Source organism: Monomorium pharaonis, chromosome 4 (assembly GCF_013373865.1).
Source record: "Monomorium pharaonis isolate MP-MQ-018 chromosome 4, ASM1337386v2, whole genome shotgun sequence".
Taxonomy (NCBI): domain Eukaryota; kingdom Metazoa; phylum Arthropoda; class Insecta; order Hymenoptera; family Formicidae; genus Monomorium; species Monomorium pharaonis.
The window spans coordinates 10,384,794-10,401,768 of NC_050470.1; the positions used below are offsets into that span (position 1 = coordinate 10,384,794).

Consider the following 16,975-nt stretch of genomic DNA (forward strand, 5'->3'; position numbering starts at 1 on the left):
TTCTGACGATCTAAAACCAAATTTGATATTCAAATTGCTTTGTCACAAAAAAATTTTTTATGCAAATTTCTAATTACACACACACACACACACACACACACACACACACACACACACACACACACACACACACACACACACACACACACACACACCCATACACACACACACACACATGTACCACAAAGATTGAATAATTTGATGTATTTTTTAATCTATATTAAGTTAAAAATAATAGCTTATAAAATTAATTAAGCTATATTAAAAGTTACATTTAAAAAAGATAACTTAATTAAAATTTAAGTTAAGATTAAGATTAAATTAAATTAAAATTATTAGAAAAGAATTATTTATATTTCAATAATCGCAACTCTTTACAATTATACAAGTTAAAGTTAAATTATTCAAAACAATTACAATATAGAACATCAAACAAATTTAATATTTTATATAAAATAAGTTCATATGAAATAAAAAAATTGCTTTTACGTAAAAAAATATTTTTTTTTACAATTTTTTTATTCTAGTTTTAGTAATGCTGCGTTTGACATTACAAATCTAAAATGCAAATTAGAAAAGTTATCTTAAATCGCAAAAATTTTAATCTCGGATAAATTGCCTTTATTTCGTACAGGAATCGTCCTCTCTGATCAACTGTTCGACACTGAGTGTTTTCGCTTCTTCTAACCGCGCTTAACTCCTGTGTCTTCTCGTTCTCCTCCGTGACCATAAATATAAATATTTTCGCTTTCTTCGATATATCATTCCCGCTCGCGTTGCTACTTTACATTGTAAGATTCGAAAATTCGCTGTGTAATTTTTTTTTAAAACCGGCGGTGATTTCGTGGCTGTATAATCGGGGTAAAATTTTATTTAAATTCTATGTTTTTCTGTCAAACAAAATTATTTCTTTTGTCATTTCTTTCTAACTTTTAATAATATGATATGTTGACAATTAATTAATAAATATGATCTATCTCTACCTAAATTGTGTAACAAAGATGGTATACATATTATATTACAGATTGGCGTTATGTATTAAGAGAGAATTTATATTCTGTACTTTAATAATCGATTATTCGAATTTATTTAAGAAACTAGATTCAAAGTATCTATTATTTGCTTAATTTATTTAGCAAGAACGATAAAAGTAGACACATGTTTATTTGATAAGCAAGTTTACCAAAAAGTTGGAACAATCGGCCGCATTATTTCGGATAAAATATCGTATTTAATTTATATTATTTCTTTTAAAACATTCTGAAATTTATTGTTTATAGTAATTTGAGTGATTTTCTTGCGTCACGTCCGGCTAAATGATTCACGCCGTCCGTCACGAACATATGATGCGTCGTGCCGCGAACCGCGTTGCCGAGGCAACCGGACGCTGACAGGCGAGCACGCTCTCGTTGCCGGGCGGCAATCACGCGCCGCGAGCGTGTGATCTGTTCCAGCACGCGCATGCGTTAACAATTTTCATTAATTACTGGAAAACCGCGATAGTTATCACAAGTTTTCCACCGCTGGAAGGATCCTCTCCCTAGCAGGCCTCCTTCTGAGGCGCCTCCGCTCCGACACATTAGTAATAACTATTTAATTAATTAATTAAGCTAAACCGCTAATAAGTCATTAAAGAAGGGACAAGCCGACGTCCCCTTGCACGCCAGTGCATCTCCGCTCGCGCGGGACCACCTGGCGCTAAGTAGAAAAGGCCGAGCACCCTCAGTTGATTAATTAATCGCGATACTAATTTCGAACACGAGGAAGAGCATGCGGTACCCCCGTGGTACCGAAACCTCCTATTCTCAACTCCGTTATGAAAAAACCGATTAAGGAATGCGCGGGATTAACAAGCGCAGGCGACAGTTGTGCGCCGCGCAAGTTGAAAGAATGAACATAAACGCAAAGTTACACCCGACGATTATGAGATCAAAGAAATTAATTAATCAATTAACGAATTATGATGACAGGCAAAATATGATTTGTTGCCTTGCTCTCACCGCTCTTCACCCCCGAACGCCCTTACTTGCGGGTATATAAGCCGTGATTTTCGGGCGAAATTCGGGATTTTGCCACCTTCTCTCGTGCCGGTAGGCTGTAAGAGTCATTCCTTATTACTTTTGAACTTAGAATATTTTTCGCGATTTTCGGACTCAAAATCTTTTCTGTACTTTCGGACTTAGAATCATTTCGGGAATTCAAACTTAGAATTTCTCGCGTATTTGAACTTAAAATATTTTTGCAATCACTGAACTTAGAATTTTTCGCGATCTATGGACTTAGAATCATTTCAAGAACTCGAACTTAGAATATTTTTGCGTATTTGAACTTAAAATATTTTCACGATTACCGAATTTAGAATTTTTCTCGATTATTGAACTTAGGATTATTTCAAGAATTCGAACATAGAATTTCTCGCGAGTTCGAACTTAAAGTTCTTACGCCATCAAGAGAGATTCAAGGTGGCAACTTCCCCCTTTATCGTACTAATTAATTTCTGTTATAGTTTAGAACGGAAGTGCGACCGTAGCGAGCGTGCGCGTGTTCAACATACTCGAGCAAATACGACTGATTGTGAAGGTGCGAGTTCTCAATTTATCTTCTTTTCATTTTTCTCACCGTAATTAAAACCTAAATTGTAATAGCAAAGTCAAGTTTTTTTTTCTTTTCTTCTTTTCCCTGTTTTCTTCGTGTCGCGGATTTGCGACTAACACAACCGGTGGTGCTTCGATCCCCTTTTTGTATTATCCTTCTCCACAGACGGTGTTAGAGGTGAAGCATAGCGTAGAGTTGCAGTTCCGTACGGAACGCGGCGGCCCCCGTCACCCGCTGAGCGAGCGCTTTTCAGCGTTCCCTCGCAGAACACGGGAGAAAAACGTGCGCTCTGGTTTTCTCTCTCTCTCTCTCTCTCTGTCGCTATCCATCCTTCGAGAAACGACTAGCCAACGGTGCGGGAAGGTGCGCGCTGTGAAGCGTGCATCCTTCCCCGTCAACTGCCCCTACGAACCCAAAAGGGTTTAGCGTAGGCGCGGGGATCGGCGCGCTTCTAAGCGTACCGCCATTCTTGACAGCACCGGAGCGGACATCAACGACGGTGCCGCTACTAAACTTGGCGCCTCCACCCACACGTATGGTGGCAGGTACACGTCTCTCGTCCCCACAGATCCACGCTTTAGAGCGATCCAGCGTCCTCCGAATAATAATAATAATCGTCGCGCGAAGCACCGTCCGAACATTCAAATCACAATCTCTCACTCGCCGCTGATGCATTAAATATCTATTAAATTAAGAGAACTAAAGAAATGGCATTTCTCAGGACAGCATGGGACGGTCCCGACGCGGAGGGCGAAAGATACAATTAAAAAGGTTGTACGAGGAACTCTTGGAGCACGGGGAGTTCGACCCCAGTGTATTCCAGCGGCCGCTTCCTCCCGCTCTCGCGTCTCGGCCTTCAGCGTCTCTCCCACAGCCGCGAGAACTTTTGGAGGCACTATTTGGGCCTCCTGACCCACCATCAAGAGTGTCCGAATCAGCACCATGGGCCACAAATGACTCCCCAACAGCCGAGGATAGTCGCTTTCGGGATAAACCGAGAATTGTAGCCATACAATCCCTTAGACCAGGAACATGCATCCCCGCCAGGATCACCTTCTTTGATGTGTTGGAATAAAAGAAATTTATGTTCTATCACGCGCCTCTTTTACTTCCGTGTTTTCCTCTCTCTCTGTTACCGCTCGGCAGGGAGAATTAATATCCCCGTAAAATAAAGGAAAGAATTAAAATACCATATTTTACGCGACCCTAACCCCGCCGGACGGTAACACTTGTATATAATTCAAAACATAAAAGATATAATAACATTTATTTCAAAGCTGCATTAAAAATTCTCTAATCTGAAATTTTAAATCAAAAATTTCTAGAAGAACTTTTATTCTTAGATAATTTTTTGCAGAAATTATGTATGAGTACATGCTATGTTTTTAGTGTATGTAACTATGTATTATTTTTTAGTAATTCTGATTAATAAAGTAATATTCATTAATTACTGTATTATGTGTGTGTGTTATTATAAATGTGATCATATACTTGTTTGATACATCAGTGAAATATCATATATCGTGATCAGTGCGTGATCTGATTGTGCCGGTTCAATCGTAAAACTTCGGAGCTCTTCGCGATTTCGAGCGTTCAGTAGGGAAGAGTAATGAAGGATTTGCAGGAGACGGGGACTCCGTACTTAGCCGTCGAATAATACACATCAATTGTCGGTACGGACAAGCGAAACGAATTCTACTGACGAGGTCTTCGCTAAAAATCGCTGCGCTAAATAAATTCTTCTCGTTATCAAGACCCGAGTACTTTATTTTATCTTGGTGGAGCACCCGCGAATAATTCCGTCGAATCACCACATCAAATTATATTCAATACAATATAATTATTGTTAGAGCCTCAGAACATTTTTGTGAGTGTGCAATCTCTGTCCAGTAAGTATATAACATTGGTTGTAATATATTCTCTAGCAATGACAAATTGTTTTCCATTGACTTCTTTCTAATCGATCTCATTTTGCTAATGAATATGGACGCTATTGTATAAATTTCCCATAAAAAACAATTTTTTTTATATAACAGTTTTTTAAAACTGAGACACTCTGACAAACGCGCGTTATGAATTCTTCTTCATATTTCATGTGAAAATAAAAGAACATACATTTCTGATACATTATGTTACAAACATTGCGGCACAACTACTTAGATTGCAGATATTGCGACACATTAGCTACAGCACGCTGTACCTCCCACATAAAAGTCGGAATACTTTATTGAGTTACAATACGTTTAATTAACCAACTTTTAAAAAATTGAATACAAATTGTCATATAAACAATGATTACGCCAATGAACTGAAAAATAAGTTTAATTTAATTAATTATTCGCGTAATAACTATTATTTATACTGCAATTCAGAGTAGGTAATTTTATGTAAATTGCAATAAAATTAATAATTAATGTGTACTCACACCACAAAACGCATAATAACTATTAATTATATTGCATTTTAAAAGTAGATAATTTTATGTAAATTGCAGTAAAATAAATAAATAATCTACTCACAGCACAAAACGCTCCATTGTTTATTTCGAAGAAATCATAGGCCGTAAATAGTATTCGGCGATGTTGCAGTTGAATCAAAAAATCATTTATCTCGTTTTCAATACGTTCACAATTTAAGTTTTTGCGTGGATTTTCTGCATGACGACGTTGCAAATTTTCTGCTGCAATGTTGTTCCAATAGTGACTGCTGTTCCAAATAGAATTTTGAGAACTGTTCGGACCTTTCACTAATGTTCGTATTTCTAGATTCGATTGACACCGCCTCCCTTTTAGTTTGAAATTTACATGTTTGAAATTCAGTAAAATTGCATATATAATTATCGCAGTCTTGTTAAATTCTCGACAAGCAAGCGTACAATTCCAACATATGAGACCAAATTGCATGGTGTACAGAATCAAAGAAATAATAAGTTTAACATAATACATCAACGAAGATGTGAATATTTTCGTAACTACCAAGTAGATTGCGGATAGTTCAAATAGAACCATAACGAGACAGTTCATTGAACAGATAAGAAGATTAAATCCATAAATATCATTTACCATGATGACAAGATCACAAATACCTGCATAACAGAATTTACGATTTGTCTACGTTTTGATATTACTATATATTATTACAATTTTTTCGTAAGTAGTATTAAACAATATCTTGAGCCATACATTTATACTCGAGTTACAGTAATAAAAAAATATATTTATAGCAACTTACCATTATGCATTTCTCGGATGCGTCTAATCTTAAGCGCGTCGGATAGTTCATTCAATTGGCCAATTAATTTATTTATCGCTTGTAATCTATAATACAGTGCATAAACAACAACATCAAAGACAAAGCTATTCATGAGGGATTGAGCTAAAGTGTAGTAAGGAATTATTCTGTTACTCCTGATCTGATTTGGATTTGTAAAATAATAATACAAAATAGTCACAATTATGCACAAAGGACAACAAGTAAAGGTCACTACAATCGCTAGCGCTTCCAAGATTTTTATTGGCCTGTCACTTATAAGTATTTCCGTTCTAATCTTCTGATCAAATTCCTTTATTTTATCCATTAGTTCCGGCCACTTGTCGTATTGCCTAGTCACTTGATAAATGCAGTAATACATAAATGTATATCTCGTCACATAGTAGATAAATTCTACAAAACTATATATGTTTAAGAAGATGATGTCGATATCGAAGAAACCTTTCATTTCGAATATCATGCTAATAAAACAAAGGATCAAATAAATTATACGTAGTATTATAGTGACAATCTTGGGATATTTGCGCGGATGTGCAACACCGGCACCCAGAAGCCAGGAGGTATATGTTATTGGACGTAAGATATGCTCTATTGAAGGCAAGTTGTCTCTCATTTGGATATGAATCTCTTCCATTTTCGGCTCTTGTTGTTAATCAGCGACTTCACGAGTAAGTATAGCTATTAATTATATTCACGTTTGCGATACAGAATATATTGGAAGAAAATAGTAAAGCTTTCTGGAAACGCACAAAATACTCCGACAAGCGCGAGAGTTGTAAATTCTCCTTGATGTATCACACAGAATAGAAAGCAACGTATTACCTCGGCAGTTTTATAACATTAGATTGCATGCCAGCATAATGCCATTTTTTTAATGAACTAAATGCATTAAAAAAATTATTAATTTAACTAAAGCTTAGTATCTGTAAATAAATTTATGCAAAAGCAAGGTCAGACAATATCTAATAATTCGAAACAATTAAGACAATTAAAAAAATAAATTAATTTTTAATCTTAAGTAAATATGTGTGCTATAATAAACGGAAGTAATACATTAACTAAAAAATAAATTTACGTCATTTAATTTTTCCAAAGATATTACATTACAATTCAAGAAGAGCTGTCTATAAATTGCGATAAAGTAGATAAGTAATGTACTCACATCAATCAAAAGGATATTGTTCATTTCGAAGAAGTTAGAAGCTGTAATTCCTACTCGATGCTGTTAAAATTGAATTGAAGAATTTTTAACCTCATTTCTGACGTAGCCTGGGTCCAGGCTTTCGCAATTCAGTGCAAATGCATAGTGATTATTATTGTTTTCTCGGATTGTTGCTGTGTAAGCGTACAAATCCAGCATATCAGAAGACTGAATTGTGTAACATAAAGAACACAAAGAATACTATAAACTGATGTAAACATAAAATGTTTCGACACCACTATAAATTCTGAATAGAGTTTCTACACCTACGATAAAACAATTCATTGAACAAAGGAGAAGATGAAAGATCGATCGAAAGATCAAATAGATCAAAAAGATAAATATCGTTCAGCCCGGACAACACAAATACCTGCATAATAGTTTACATTTTTAATATATATTATCTTGATAGTAATATTGTTGCAATGTATTCATAGACATAAGTAATATAATTTGTTAAACATTTTAATAAAAAGAACTTACTACTATTGTGGACTTCTTTGATTCATCTAATTTTGTGCAATATATGGCACACCGATCAGTTTATTTATCAAATAAAATTTGTAGTACATTACATACACAATAATATCAAAAAATGAAGCTATTGATCAACGACTGAGTTAATATGTAGTAAAATACAAAATTGGCCGCGAAAACGTACTCTCGATGTATAGTAATAATGCAGGAGGTGCATGATCAGAACAAAGGACAGCGAAAATCATAATGCTACTATACGTTTTTCATGAATACTTCTTTCTTTTTGATTAAACTCCATTATTCTATCCATCATTTTCAACAACTTGTCATACCGCCTGATACTGTAATAAATGTAATAATATTCTGACACGTAGCATATCATTCTGTTCATGTAGTATGTTATACCTACGTACATAAACATGAACATATCGCTATCAAGAGCACAAAGACAGTGTCGAAAGCGAAGAAATCAAGTACACTGTACACCATTCTAACAAAACACATGCCCAGGTAAACAATACGTAATGATTACATAAGCAAACAAAAAAATTGTTATATTTGCACTTGAGATTAAGCCATAGTATTTTTATCCATTTTGACGCTCTGAAATCAAATATGGTATCTGAGTTTCTCTATCATAAAAAAAAATATATTTTTTTATGCAAATTTCCAATTAAACACACACATACACACACACACACACACATACACACACACACACACATCAATACACACATACCACAGGCATTGTATAATTAATTTAAGCCTTATGTGCACACTTAGCGTTTACCACGTTGTTACACAGTGTATTCGGGTGTCCACCACTAGTTTTTTTAACTTCTGAGTTTGCATGTGAACGTAATTATTAGAAGTCAATTTACTTTATTAAATAAACATTAATAGAAACTATCTAATTGTAAGCCATTTCCAAGTCCTCCAGCTTCCATAAAAAAGAAATAAAAGTAGAGTTTCCGAGCGCTGCGCAGGTAGCACACGGTCAGTTTTGACGAAATGTCAATTGATATCAAAGTTATTGTATTGTTAATATATTTAGAGCATATACTCCAAATAAAATCGATTATTACGTGTAAATACAGTTGAATCAATATCTACAGGTTTTTCAGTATATTTATTTATTAAACTTAAAACAAATGTATTTGCGCGTATGTTAGTTGTGTTGGAACCTGTTCTATGAGTGTGTGCCGTAAGACAATTGACAATTAGCAATTAGTTATTATTTTATAAAGTAAAAGACATCAGATCAAGCAGAATAATTCATAGCTTAAAAACAGCGTCATAACAGCATTTTTTTTTAATTTATGGAAAATTAATTCTTACAATTTTTTACATTATGCAAAACAATTTTTCTATGTAAATATATCAGAAGTAATAAACATAAATTAATTTGAAATTTGTTCATTTTCACACAACATTAATATTAATATTAGTTTAATATTAATAATAATAAAGACAGTAATGATGCCAATTAATTAGACAAAACGTTTGCGAATTGGTGATTGACTCAACCTCAAAACAGTACTAATAAGAAAAACATTACAGATTGTTGTCATGTTTACTACAAAGAAACTGCTCAAAAGACGCAGAAAAACGCGAAAATGTTGTTTAGTTTACGAAAAGCCCTTCTATGATGAACAATATGTATCGACAATTAAATGTATTAATTGCACTAAATAAATGTAAATATAGTTTAATTAACTTGAAAATTATTGTAATTGTTTATTTATTAACCTCTGTTACCTTAATAAAATATTTATTAATGCTATTAATTGATTCTTGTGTCAAAAGATGATTTTTCATCTAGTAGATGCCCAGGTATCCGGGTGTGTCCGCTAAACACATATACTTTAACGTCATTTAGTTTAGATTCAAAAAATTTGAAAAAAAATTACCAGTGTGTTTTTAGTTTCTAAAAGGATTAAATAATTCGGAGGCTTATGTCGAGATTTCAATTCTTAGTCAAGTTATAAACAAAAATACGACAAAGTGGGCACCTGGGTACCCGAGTGTGCACACAAGAATTAATATATTTTTTATTTAAAGGGTTAATATATTTTTTATTTAGGGGCGTGTGAATTGCATTTGTACAAGTAAACGGAAAAATATTCAATGCATATTCGAGAGAAAATTGTAGTAATAACTGAATTAAGTCACTTAGTTTTATCTTTTTAATTAACTTATTTATCAAGTAAATATGTATCTGTCTTTATTTATTTAAGAAAAAATGAAGATAAACAATGCTTACCTGATAAGTTTACCAAGGTTAGAACAACCAACTTTAGATAAGACATCGTGTGTTTTGTACTGATTTGTGACGAAAAAATTAATCTGCTGGTCACTAAATAGTTCATAACTGGTACACTCGATTTGACACCCCGGTTAGTAATCGGTGCATCAAATCGAATGTACCGGTGACTAACCGGGGACAGATGCGGTCATTAACAGGATCATATTTAAAAATTACGGTAACTAATGCGTATATTTACCTAGGCTGCAATTTCTTTTTTAATATTTATTAAATTATATTTAAAACTTGAGTAAAACAACTTTTTCGATACAAAAATCATTAATCTTGAGTTTAGTATAATTATTTTTTTATTTAAATTATGCTAGAGTTTTTTTTTACTTTCTTATTAATTCAGGCGAGAATCTTACATGGTCACAAACAGAGACATTTATCTTACTATTCAACTCTATTTATTATTAAAAATAAGTGAAATTATTACTAAAAGTAGATTATTTACTGTCTTTGAGTGATAATGCACTGATTTTGATTTAGAAAGTATATTTTCAGTATTTTTTTATATAATTTATAAAATATTATTTTTAGAGGCAATAACTAACTTAAGCTACCAATCGTAAGCTACCAAATAGCTATTACATATTATCAATAGATTAACAAATTAAAAATATAACAATACATTTTTTCTGAATCAAAATTAGTGAAATTTTACTGATTTTAGTGACATATTCATATCTATCAGAAGTATATCAGTCAAGTGAATATGCATAGTCATAATACATTAATTCCGATTAGTGTAAGTATTCTTCATTTAATTGGAATCTGAAAGACAGTGAATATTCACTAATGACCACAGTTATAAATATACTAAATCAATGATTAACACGGTTTCCGATTTAGAGAACAAATTCTAAAATTTGCATTTTATCACGCATTGTTGCATAGAAAGTAAATTGGAATATAATCAGTATTTTCAATTGATTAGTATAATTGATCAGAAATCTATAACAAGCTATTCACTTTGTATATTATGAAATCTATTTTCCATTCATAATATTGAGCCTAAATAACTCATTAATATGATCTTATTCCTAAATTGAAACTGATTTTTAAAACAAAATTACAACTTAAACCCTAGCTAAAACTGTAAGTAAAGTCACCTTTCTTTACGATTAATTCAATTTTCATATAAAATATTTGCATCTTACATCTAGACAAAAATTTAATTTTAATGTTTCCTTTTTTCTTATGGTCATTTGGCGGTTGTGCGAAACTATCATTCATCCCAGATACCCTAATTAATAATTAGACCCAAAGAAATAAATTTTTGTATTTCCAAATATGTGACTAATCTATAGAATGCAAATAAACTAATAATTATTAATGTATTAGTAAAATTGTAAATATGCATTAATTTCTTCTCATATTTGTCATTCAAACATATACTATATAATAATAACTAAATAGAACATAGATCAATAAAAATGTCAAACATTAAATAAAGTTATAAATTTAAAGAAGGTTCCACCGATTAAAATATGTTATAATAAAATCCGAAGGCGTCAAATCGCATAAATACGCCGCGTGCGGAAAAACTCATCAACCCAAAATGGTTTGCTAAGTACAAAATGTCACCTGACTGTCATGCAGCAAAATAACTTTTCAACCTCCTATCTATAGTAAATGGTTTTTTTTTTGTTCAAATTTTTTTGACCAAATTATTCAATGATTAAACACACAATTTCCAATTATTTTACGAATTTTTTTTGTCATTGCAAATCATCGACCTCCAATTGAGTAATGTTCCAGGGGATAATCGGTTTCAGGGGATAAACTAGTTGAAATCACCAGTTTAAAACTAATATTTATTTGTAAGGCACAAAAAATTGAAACAAATAAATTCGCATTTTACCAAAAATTTTCTCTTGTTGAATGATTATATTGTAATGTCAAACACATAATTTTTTATCTCTTATTGCTTACTATTATTTTAGTATAGTGCTGCGTTTGGCATTGCAAATCTAAGATACGGTTAGCAAAATTATTTTAAATCGCGTGATTTTCAACGAATTTGAGCAACAAATTTGAGCACAAAATTGAGATTAATTTCAAGATGTGATTTGTCGAACAAGTTTTGAGGTAAAAGAGCAAAGGACTGCCTGCAATTTGCCAAATAAAACGCTGACAAAATTATGTTTATTATTAAATTAAAACGTCTTACAAATTTTGTTACCAAATTCTCCGAAAACGCAAAAGAGCGGAATTTTCCTTGAAATTTAAATAATAACACTAATCAATAAAATTTTATCACTTTTAGATAGTTTTTAAGGGAATGGGTATTTCTTATGAATTCTGTGTTCTATGATTGTGTGTATGTGACTGGCCAGTTAGAATACTGTCATTTTTCTGATACTGTCCATTTTTTACAGTAGGATTTTAAACCGGTGGTGACGTGTCCTGTCCGTGCAACGTATCACGGAAATTGATTTTACCTTTCGTTTGGTGAATCTTTTCGTTTGTCTCAAGGTAAAACTTTTATATTGAATTTTCTTTTTAAATCAAAATTCAAAAGTTTCTGCATTATCTTATATTATCTTATATTATTTAAATCTATGTGTATTCGTGGATAATAAAAGGGTCAAATTATATCAAATTTAACTCTTTAAACATAAAATCAGTGAAATCTTATTAATTATTTGTAATGCTATACATTTATAACTGTGATTATCCAAGATAAGTATTATCAGGAAAAACCGAAAAAATCGGAGTTTTCAGGGTATGTTATGATATTTTATAGAAACTCAAAAAAATTTTGAAATTTTATTTTTACTTTAACCAACTTTATTTAAATTCTGTTTTTCTTTGTGACAAAATTGTTTTTTTATCGTTTCTTCTAATTGTTAATAATACGAAATGTTAACAATTAATTAATAAATATGGCCTATCTATACTTAAATTGTATAATAAATATGGCACACACACTACAGATTGGCGTTGTGTGTTTAAACAGAATTTATATTCCATGCTTTAAGAATCGATTATTCTCATTTATTTAGGAAGATACACGCAAAATATCTATTATCATCTATCTTTATTTATTTAGAAAGAAAGATAAAAATAGACACATGTTTATTTGATAAGTAAAAATTTGCGAAAAAGTTAGAACAAATGGCTCCATTATATTTTGAGTAAAATTATATATTCTATTTAACTTACATTATTTCTTTTAATACATTCTGAAATTTATTATTTATAATAATTTGAGTGATATTTTGTATATAATTAAAGAACGTAAAAAATATAATAACATAATTTTCAAAGCTACATTAAAAATTTTTTAATTTGAAATTTTGAATAAAATGTTTATGTAGAAAAACGTTTATTTTTAGGTAATTTTTTAATAATTATACATTATTTCTTAGTAATTCTCGATAATGAAAGGAATATTTTCATTAATTAGCACATTGTGTGTGTGTGTGTGTGTGTGTGTGTGTGTGTGTGTGTGTGTGTGTGTGTGCGCGCTATTATAAATGTTAATATATAATTATCGTTAGAGCCTTAAAATATTTTCGTAAGTTTGCAATCTTTGTCAGTAAATATATAACATTGGATTTAAATATTCTCTATCAATGGGGCGAATTATCTTCTATTGACGCACGGTATTCCTCCACTTTCGTCTTTAATCTTCTTTCTCTCTAAATCGATCTCATTTTGCAAACGAATATGGACGCTATTATATAAAGTTCCCGCGATAAAAAATATTTAAAAAGAATAGAGAAGTTTTTTGAAAGAGAAACCCTCTAACCAGCGCGAGTTACAAATTCTTCTTATTTATATACTACATAAGAATAAAAGACGGCATACTACATTAGCGATTCTGATACATTAAATTACAGACATTCTTGCGACACATTAGCTATAGCTCGCTGTATCTCCCACAAAAAAAATTGCAATATGTTATTATTCAGAAGTTATCCCTTATTAGACTTCAAGACATTGAATAAAAACTGTCATATAAACGATGGCTATGCCAATAAACTGAAAAATAAGTTTAATTTAATTAATTAATTTGTGTAACAGCTATTATTTATATTGCACTTTAAAAGTAGTTAATTTTATGTAAACTGCAGTAAAATAAATGATGTACTCACACCACCAAACACTCCATTGTTTAATTCGAAGTAATCACAGACCGTAAATACTATTCGACGGTGTTGTAGTTGAATCAAAAAATCATTTATTTCGTTTCTAATACGTTCACAATTTAAGTTTTTGCGTAGATTTTCTGCACGACGCCATTGCAAAAAATTTTCTGCGGCGATGTTGTTCCAATAGTAACTGGTGTTCCAAACAGAATTTTGCCTGTTTGGACCTTCCACTAATGTTTGCATTTCTAAATTCGATTGACACCTCCTCCCTTTTAGTTTAAAATTCACATGTTTGAAATTCAGTGCAATTGCATATATGATTATCCCAGTCTTGTGGAATTCTCGACGCGCAAGCGTGCAATTCCAACACATCAGACCAAATTGCGTGGTGTACAGAACCAAACAAGTAATAATATAAACGTAATACATTAACGAAGGCGGATTATTTTCCATAACTAGCATGTAGATTGTGGATAGTTCAAATTGAACTGAGATGAGACAGTTCAATGAACAGATGAGAAGATTAAATCCATAAATATCATTTACCATGGTGACAAGGTCACAAATACCTGCGTAACAGAATTTGAGATTTGAATTCGTTTTGATATTACTATTATTACAATCTTTTCATAAGTAGTTTTAAACTGTATCTTAAACCATACATTTTTAATCAAGTTACAATAATAAAAAGAATATATTTATAGCAGCTTACCATTGTGCATTTTTCGGATACTTCTAATCTTAAGCGCGTCGGAGAACTCATTCAATTGGCCAACCAATTTATTTATCGCTTTTAATCTATAATAAAGCGCATAAACAACAACATCAAAAACGAAGCTGTTGATGAGAGATTGGGCCAAAATGTAGTAAGACATTATTTTGTCAATCCCGATCTGCTTTGGATTTGTAAAATAAAAATACAAAACGGCCACAATTATGCACAAAGGACAACAAATAAACGTCACGAGAATTGCTAGCGCTTCCGCAATTTTTACTGGCCTATTATTTATAAGCATTTTCTTTCTAATCTTTTCATCGAACTCTTTTATTTTATCCATTAGGTCCGGCCACTTGTCGTATTGCCTAATCACTTGATAAATGTAGTAATACGTAGATACATAATTTATCACCAAATGAATAAAGATAAAAAAATGGTATATGTTTTCGAAGATGTAATCGATATTGAAGTAAGATTTCATATGGAATATCATGCCAATAAAACACAGGGCCAAATAAATTATACGTAGGATTATCGTGACAATCTTGGGATATTTGCGCGGATGTGCAACACCGGCACCCAGAAGCCACGAGGTATATGTTATTGGACGTAAGATGTGCTCTATCGAAGGCAAGTTGGCTTGCGTTTGGATGTGAATCTCCTCCATTTTCGGCCCTCACTGTTAATTGACGGTTTCACAAGTATTAGCTATTAATTATATTGACGTTTCCGATACAGAATATTTTGTAGGAAAATAATAAAGCTTTCTGGAAACGCACGAAATACTCCAACAAGCACGAGAGTTGTAATTGTTGTAAATTCTCCTTGATGTATCACACAGAATAGAAAGCAACGTATTACTTCGGCAGTTTTATAACTTTAGGGGTGCGTTCGGGGAGACGCTATCTGCGCTACTAGAATCAATCCATCTTCATTACTTATTAAAAGCAGAACAAGGATAGACTGATGCTAATAGCGCTAATAGATTGCATGGCAGTGTAACGCAATTCAAATAAATTGAATTCATTAAAAAAATTATTAATTAAGCTTAGTGCGCAGGTAGGATCGCTAGTAGTGACAACGTAGCCAACGCTTGGCCAATGCTACGACAGTCAGATGGTGGCCAAGATTCTGTTAGTCAGTACTACAGTAATAACGTGACAGTTTGTGGTTAATAACGCGTTCGAGGTTTATTACATTGTGGAGGGCAATACGACTTGAGGCGTATTACATTGTGGAGAGTAATACGACTGTGCCGAATTTGGAGATTAGTACCATCATTAATATAACGTACTGTGCGTATTCTCGCTGACGCCCTCAAAATGAGGCACAATTAAACAGGTCCTTGAGTCGAATGCGGTGGTATGCACGGAATCACTAGAGTTGATCCGTTTTTTGAGCTGGTTAAGTCTAATATTCATATGTTTATTAATCAATTTTGACGGGAAACAATTTTTCTTTAAAATATTTTCATCGATCCTAATGTTTTTGTTATGATATTTTTGGAGAAGGTAAAATGGTCTTATCAACGAGACTAATGATGGTGTTAGTTTTATATCTAAATGGATGGTTCAAAAAAAAGTTTACATAACGTCCAGAAGAAGTAGGTATTATGTATTGTTCTTTACCCAATTTCAAATCTATTATATTTTATTCAGTTATTTTCAGTTATTTATTATTCTATTGTTTGTCCATTTACGTAGTGTATGATCCGTGACTTGTGACCAAGTGCATTGACCGCAATGTCTCTTTGGAAATTTTTATCAATTTATTCTTAAGGGCCCATTTTACTAACTCCGGTTACCTTAACCGGTCGGTTATTCCATTGGAATTGACCAATTTAATTTTGCTTAACAACAAATACGATTGGTCAATTCCAATGGAATAACCGGCCGATTAAAGTAACCGGAGTTGGTGAAATCGGCCCTAAGAAGGACCTAATTGAGATCAAAACGTCGTATTTAATAATTTAATCTATAATAAAATTGCCAATTGGATCAAATTCATCAAATCGGAGTTATCATTTTTTACAATTTTTCTTTTATTTTTTTACATAAATAAATTTTTAATATAGAAGCAGTTAATAAAGTTTGTAAAATTAAAGTTTATGTTTTAAAAATAATTAGTTAAAGTTAAAAATGTAAATATTTAAAATTGACTAAGTTAAAGTTATTAACTTTTTAATTTTACTGCATAACTTTTAACTATTTAACAAGTTACTATCCAACTTTAATTATTAGTAAAAAATAATAAAATCATCACTAACATCAGATTATTTACTGTTTTTCAGTGATAATACACTTTTT

At 32.0% G+C, this 16,975-nt stretch overlaps 4 protein-coding genes across 7 annotated transcripts in view; all 4 read right to left on the reverse strand.

Annotated features, from left to right (window-relative positions):
* Positions 1 to 2,428, reverse strand: part of LOC105840436 — a 56,601-nt gene extending 54,173 nt beyond the window's left edge. The window contains exon 1 of the mRNA XM_036285992.1: positions 633 to 2,428. Coding sequence (XP_036141885.1) covers positions 633 to 730 — 98 coding nt within the window. The 5' untranslated portion in view covers positions 731 to 2,428. The remainder of the gene's footprint in view (positions 1 to 632) is intronic.
* LOC105836380 (octopamine receptor beta-3R) overlaps positions 1 to 16,975 on the reverse strand; it is a 178,438-nt gene that overhangs the window by 95,857 nt on the left and 65,606 nt on the right. The window lies entirely within an intron of this gene.
* Positions 2,656 to 8,870, reverse strand: LOC105831476. Its single transcript, XM_012671621.3, has 3 exons — positions 5,827 to 8,870; positions 5,115 to 5,680; positions 2,656 to 4,903 (listed from the first exon to the last, which is right to left on the reverse strand). The coding sequence occupies exons 1-3, from the start codon at positions 6,497 to 6,499 to the stop codon at positions 4,820 to 4,822; spliced, it is 1,323 nt and encodes a 440-aa protein (XP_012527075.1). The 5' UTR covers positions 6,500 to 8,870; the 3' UTR covers positions 2,656 to 4,819.
* On the reverse strand, positions 13,750 to 15,355 carry LOC105831479. Its single transcript, XM_012671624.3, has 3 exons — positions 14,664 to 15,355; positions 13,955 to 14,520; positions 13,750 to 13,841 (listed from the first exon to the last, which is right to left on the reverse strand). Exons 1-3 carry the CDS (start codon positions 15,334 to 15,336, stop codon positions 13,785 to 13,787), a joined length of 1,296 nt encoding a protein of 431 aa, XP_012527078.2. The 5' UTR covers positions 15,337 to 15,355; the 3' UTR covers positions 13,750 to 13,784.

Excerpts from the sequence above, each read along its gene's own strand:
- LOC105831479 (XM_012671624.3), bottom strand. The coding sequence starts at position 15,336 with ATGGAGGAGATTCACATCCAAACGCAAGCCAACTTGCCTTCGATAGAG. Across the intron at positions 14,521-14,663 it reads TATCCGAAAAATGCACAATG|GTATTTGTGACCTTGTCACC; the intron begins GTAAGCTGCTAT and ends TCTGTTACGCAG. Across the intron at positions 13,842-13,954 it reads ACAATGGAGTGTTTGGTGGT|TTTATTGGCATAGCCATCGT; the intron begins GTGAGTACATCA and ends CTTATTTTTCAG.
- LOC105831476 (XM_012671621.3), bottom strand. The coding sequence starts at position 6,499 with ATGGAAGAGATTCATATCCAAATGAGAGACAACTTGCCTTCAATAGAG. Across the intron at positions 5,681-5,826 it reads CATCCGAGAAATGCATAATG|GTATTTGTGATCTTGTCATC; the intron begins GTAAGTTGCTAT and ends TCTGTTATGCAG. Across the intron at positions 4,904-5,114 it reads ACAATGGAGCGTTTTGTGCT|TTCATTGGCGTAATCATTGT; the intron begins GTGAGTAGATTA and ends CTTATTTTTCAG.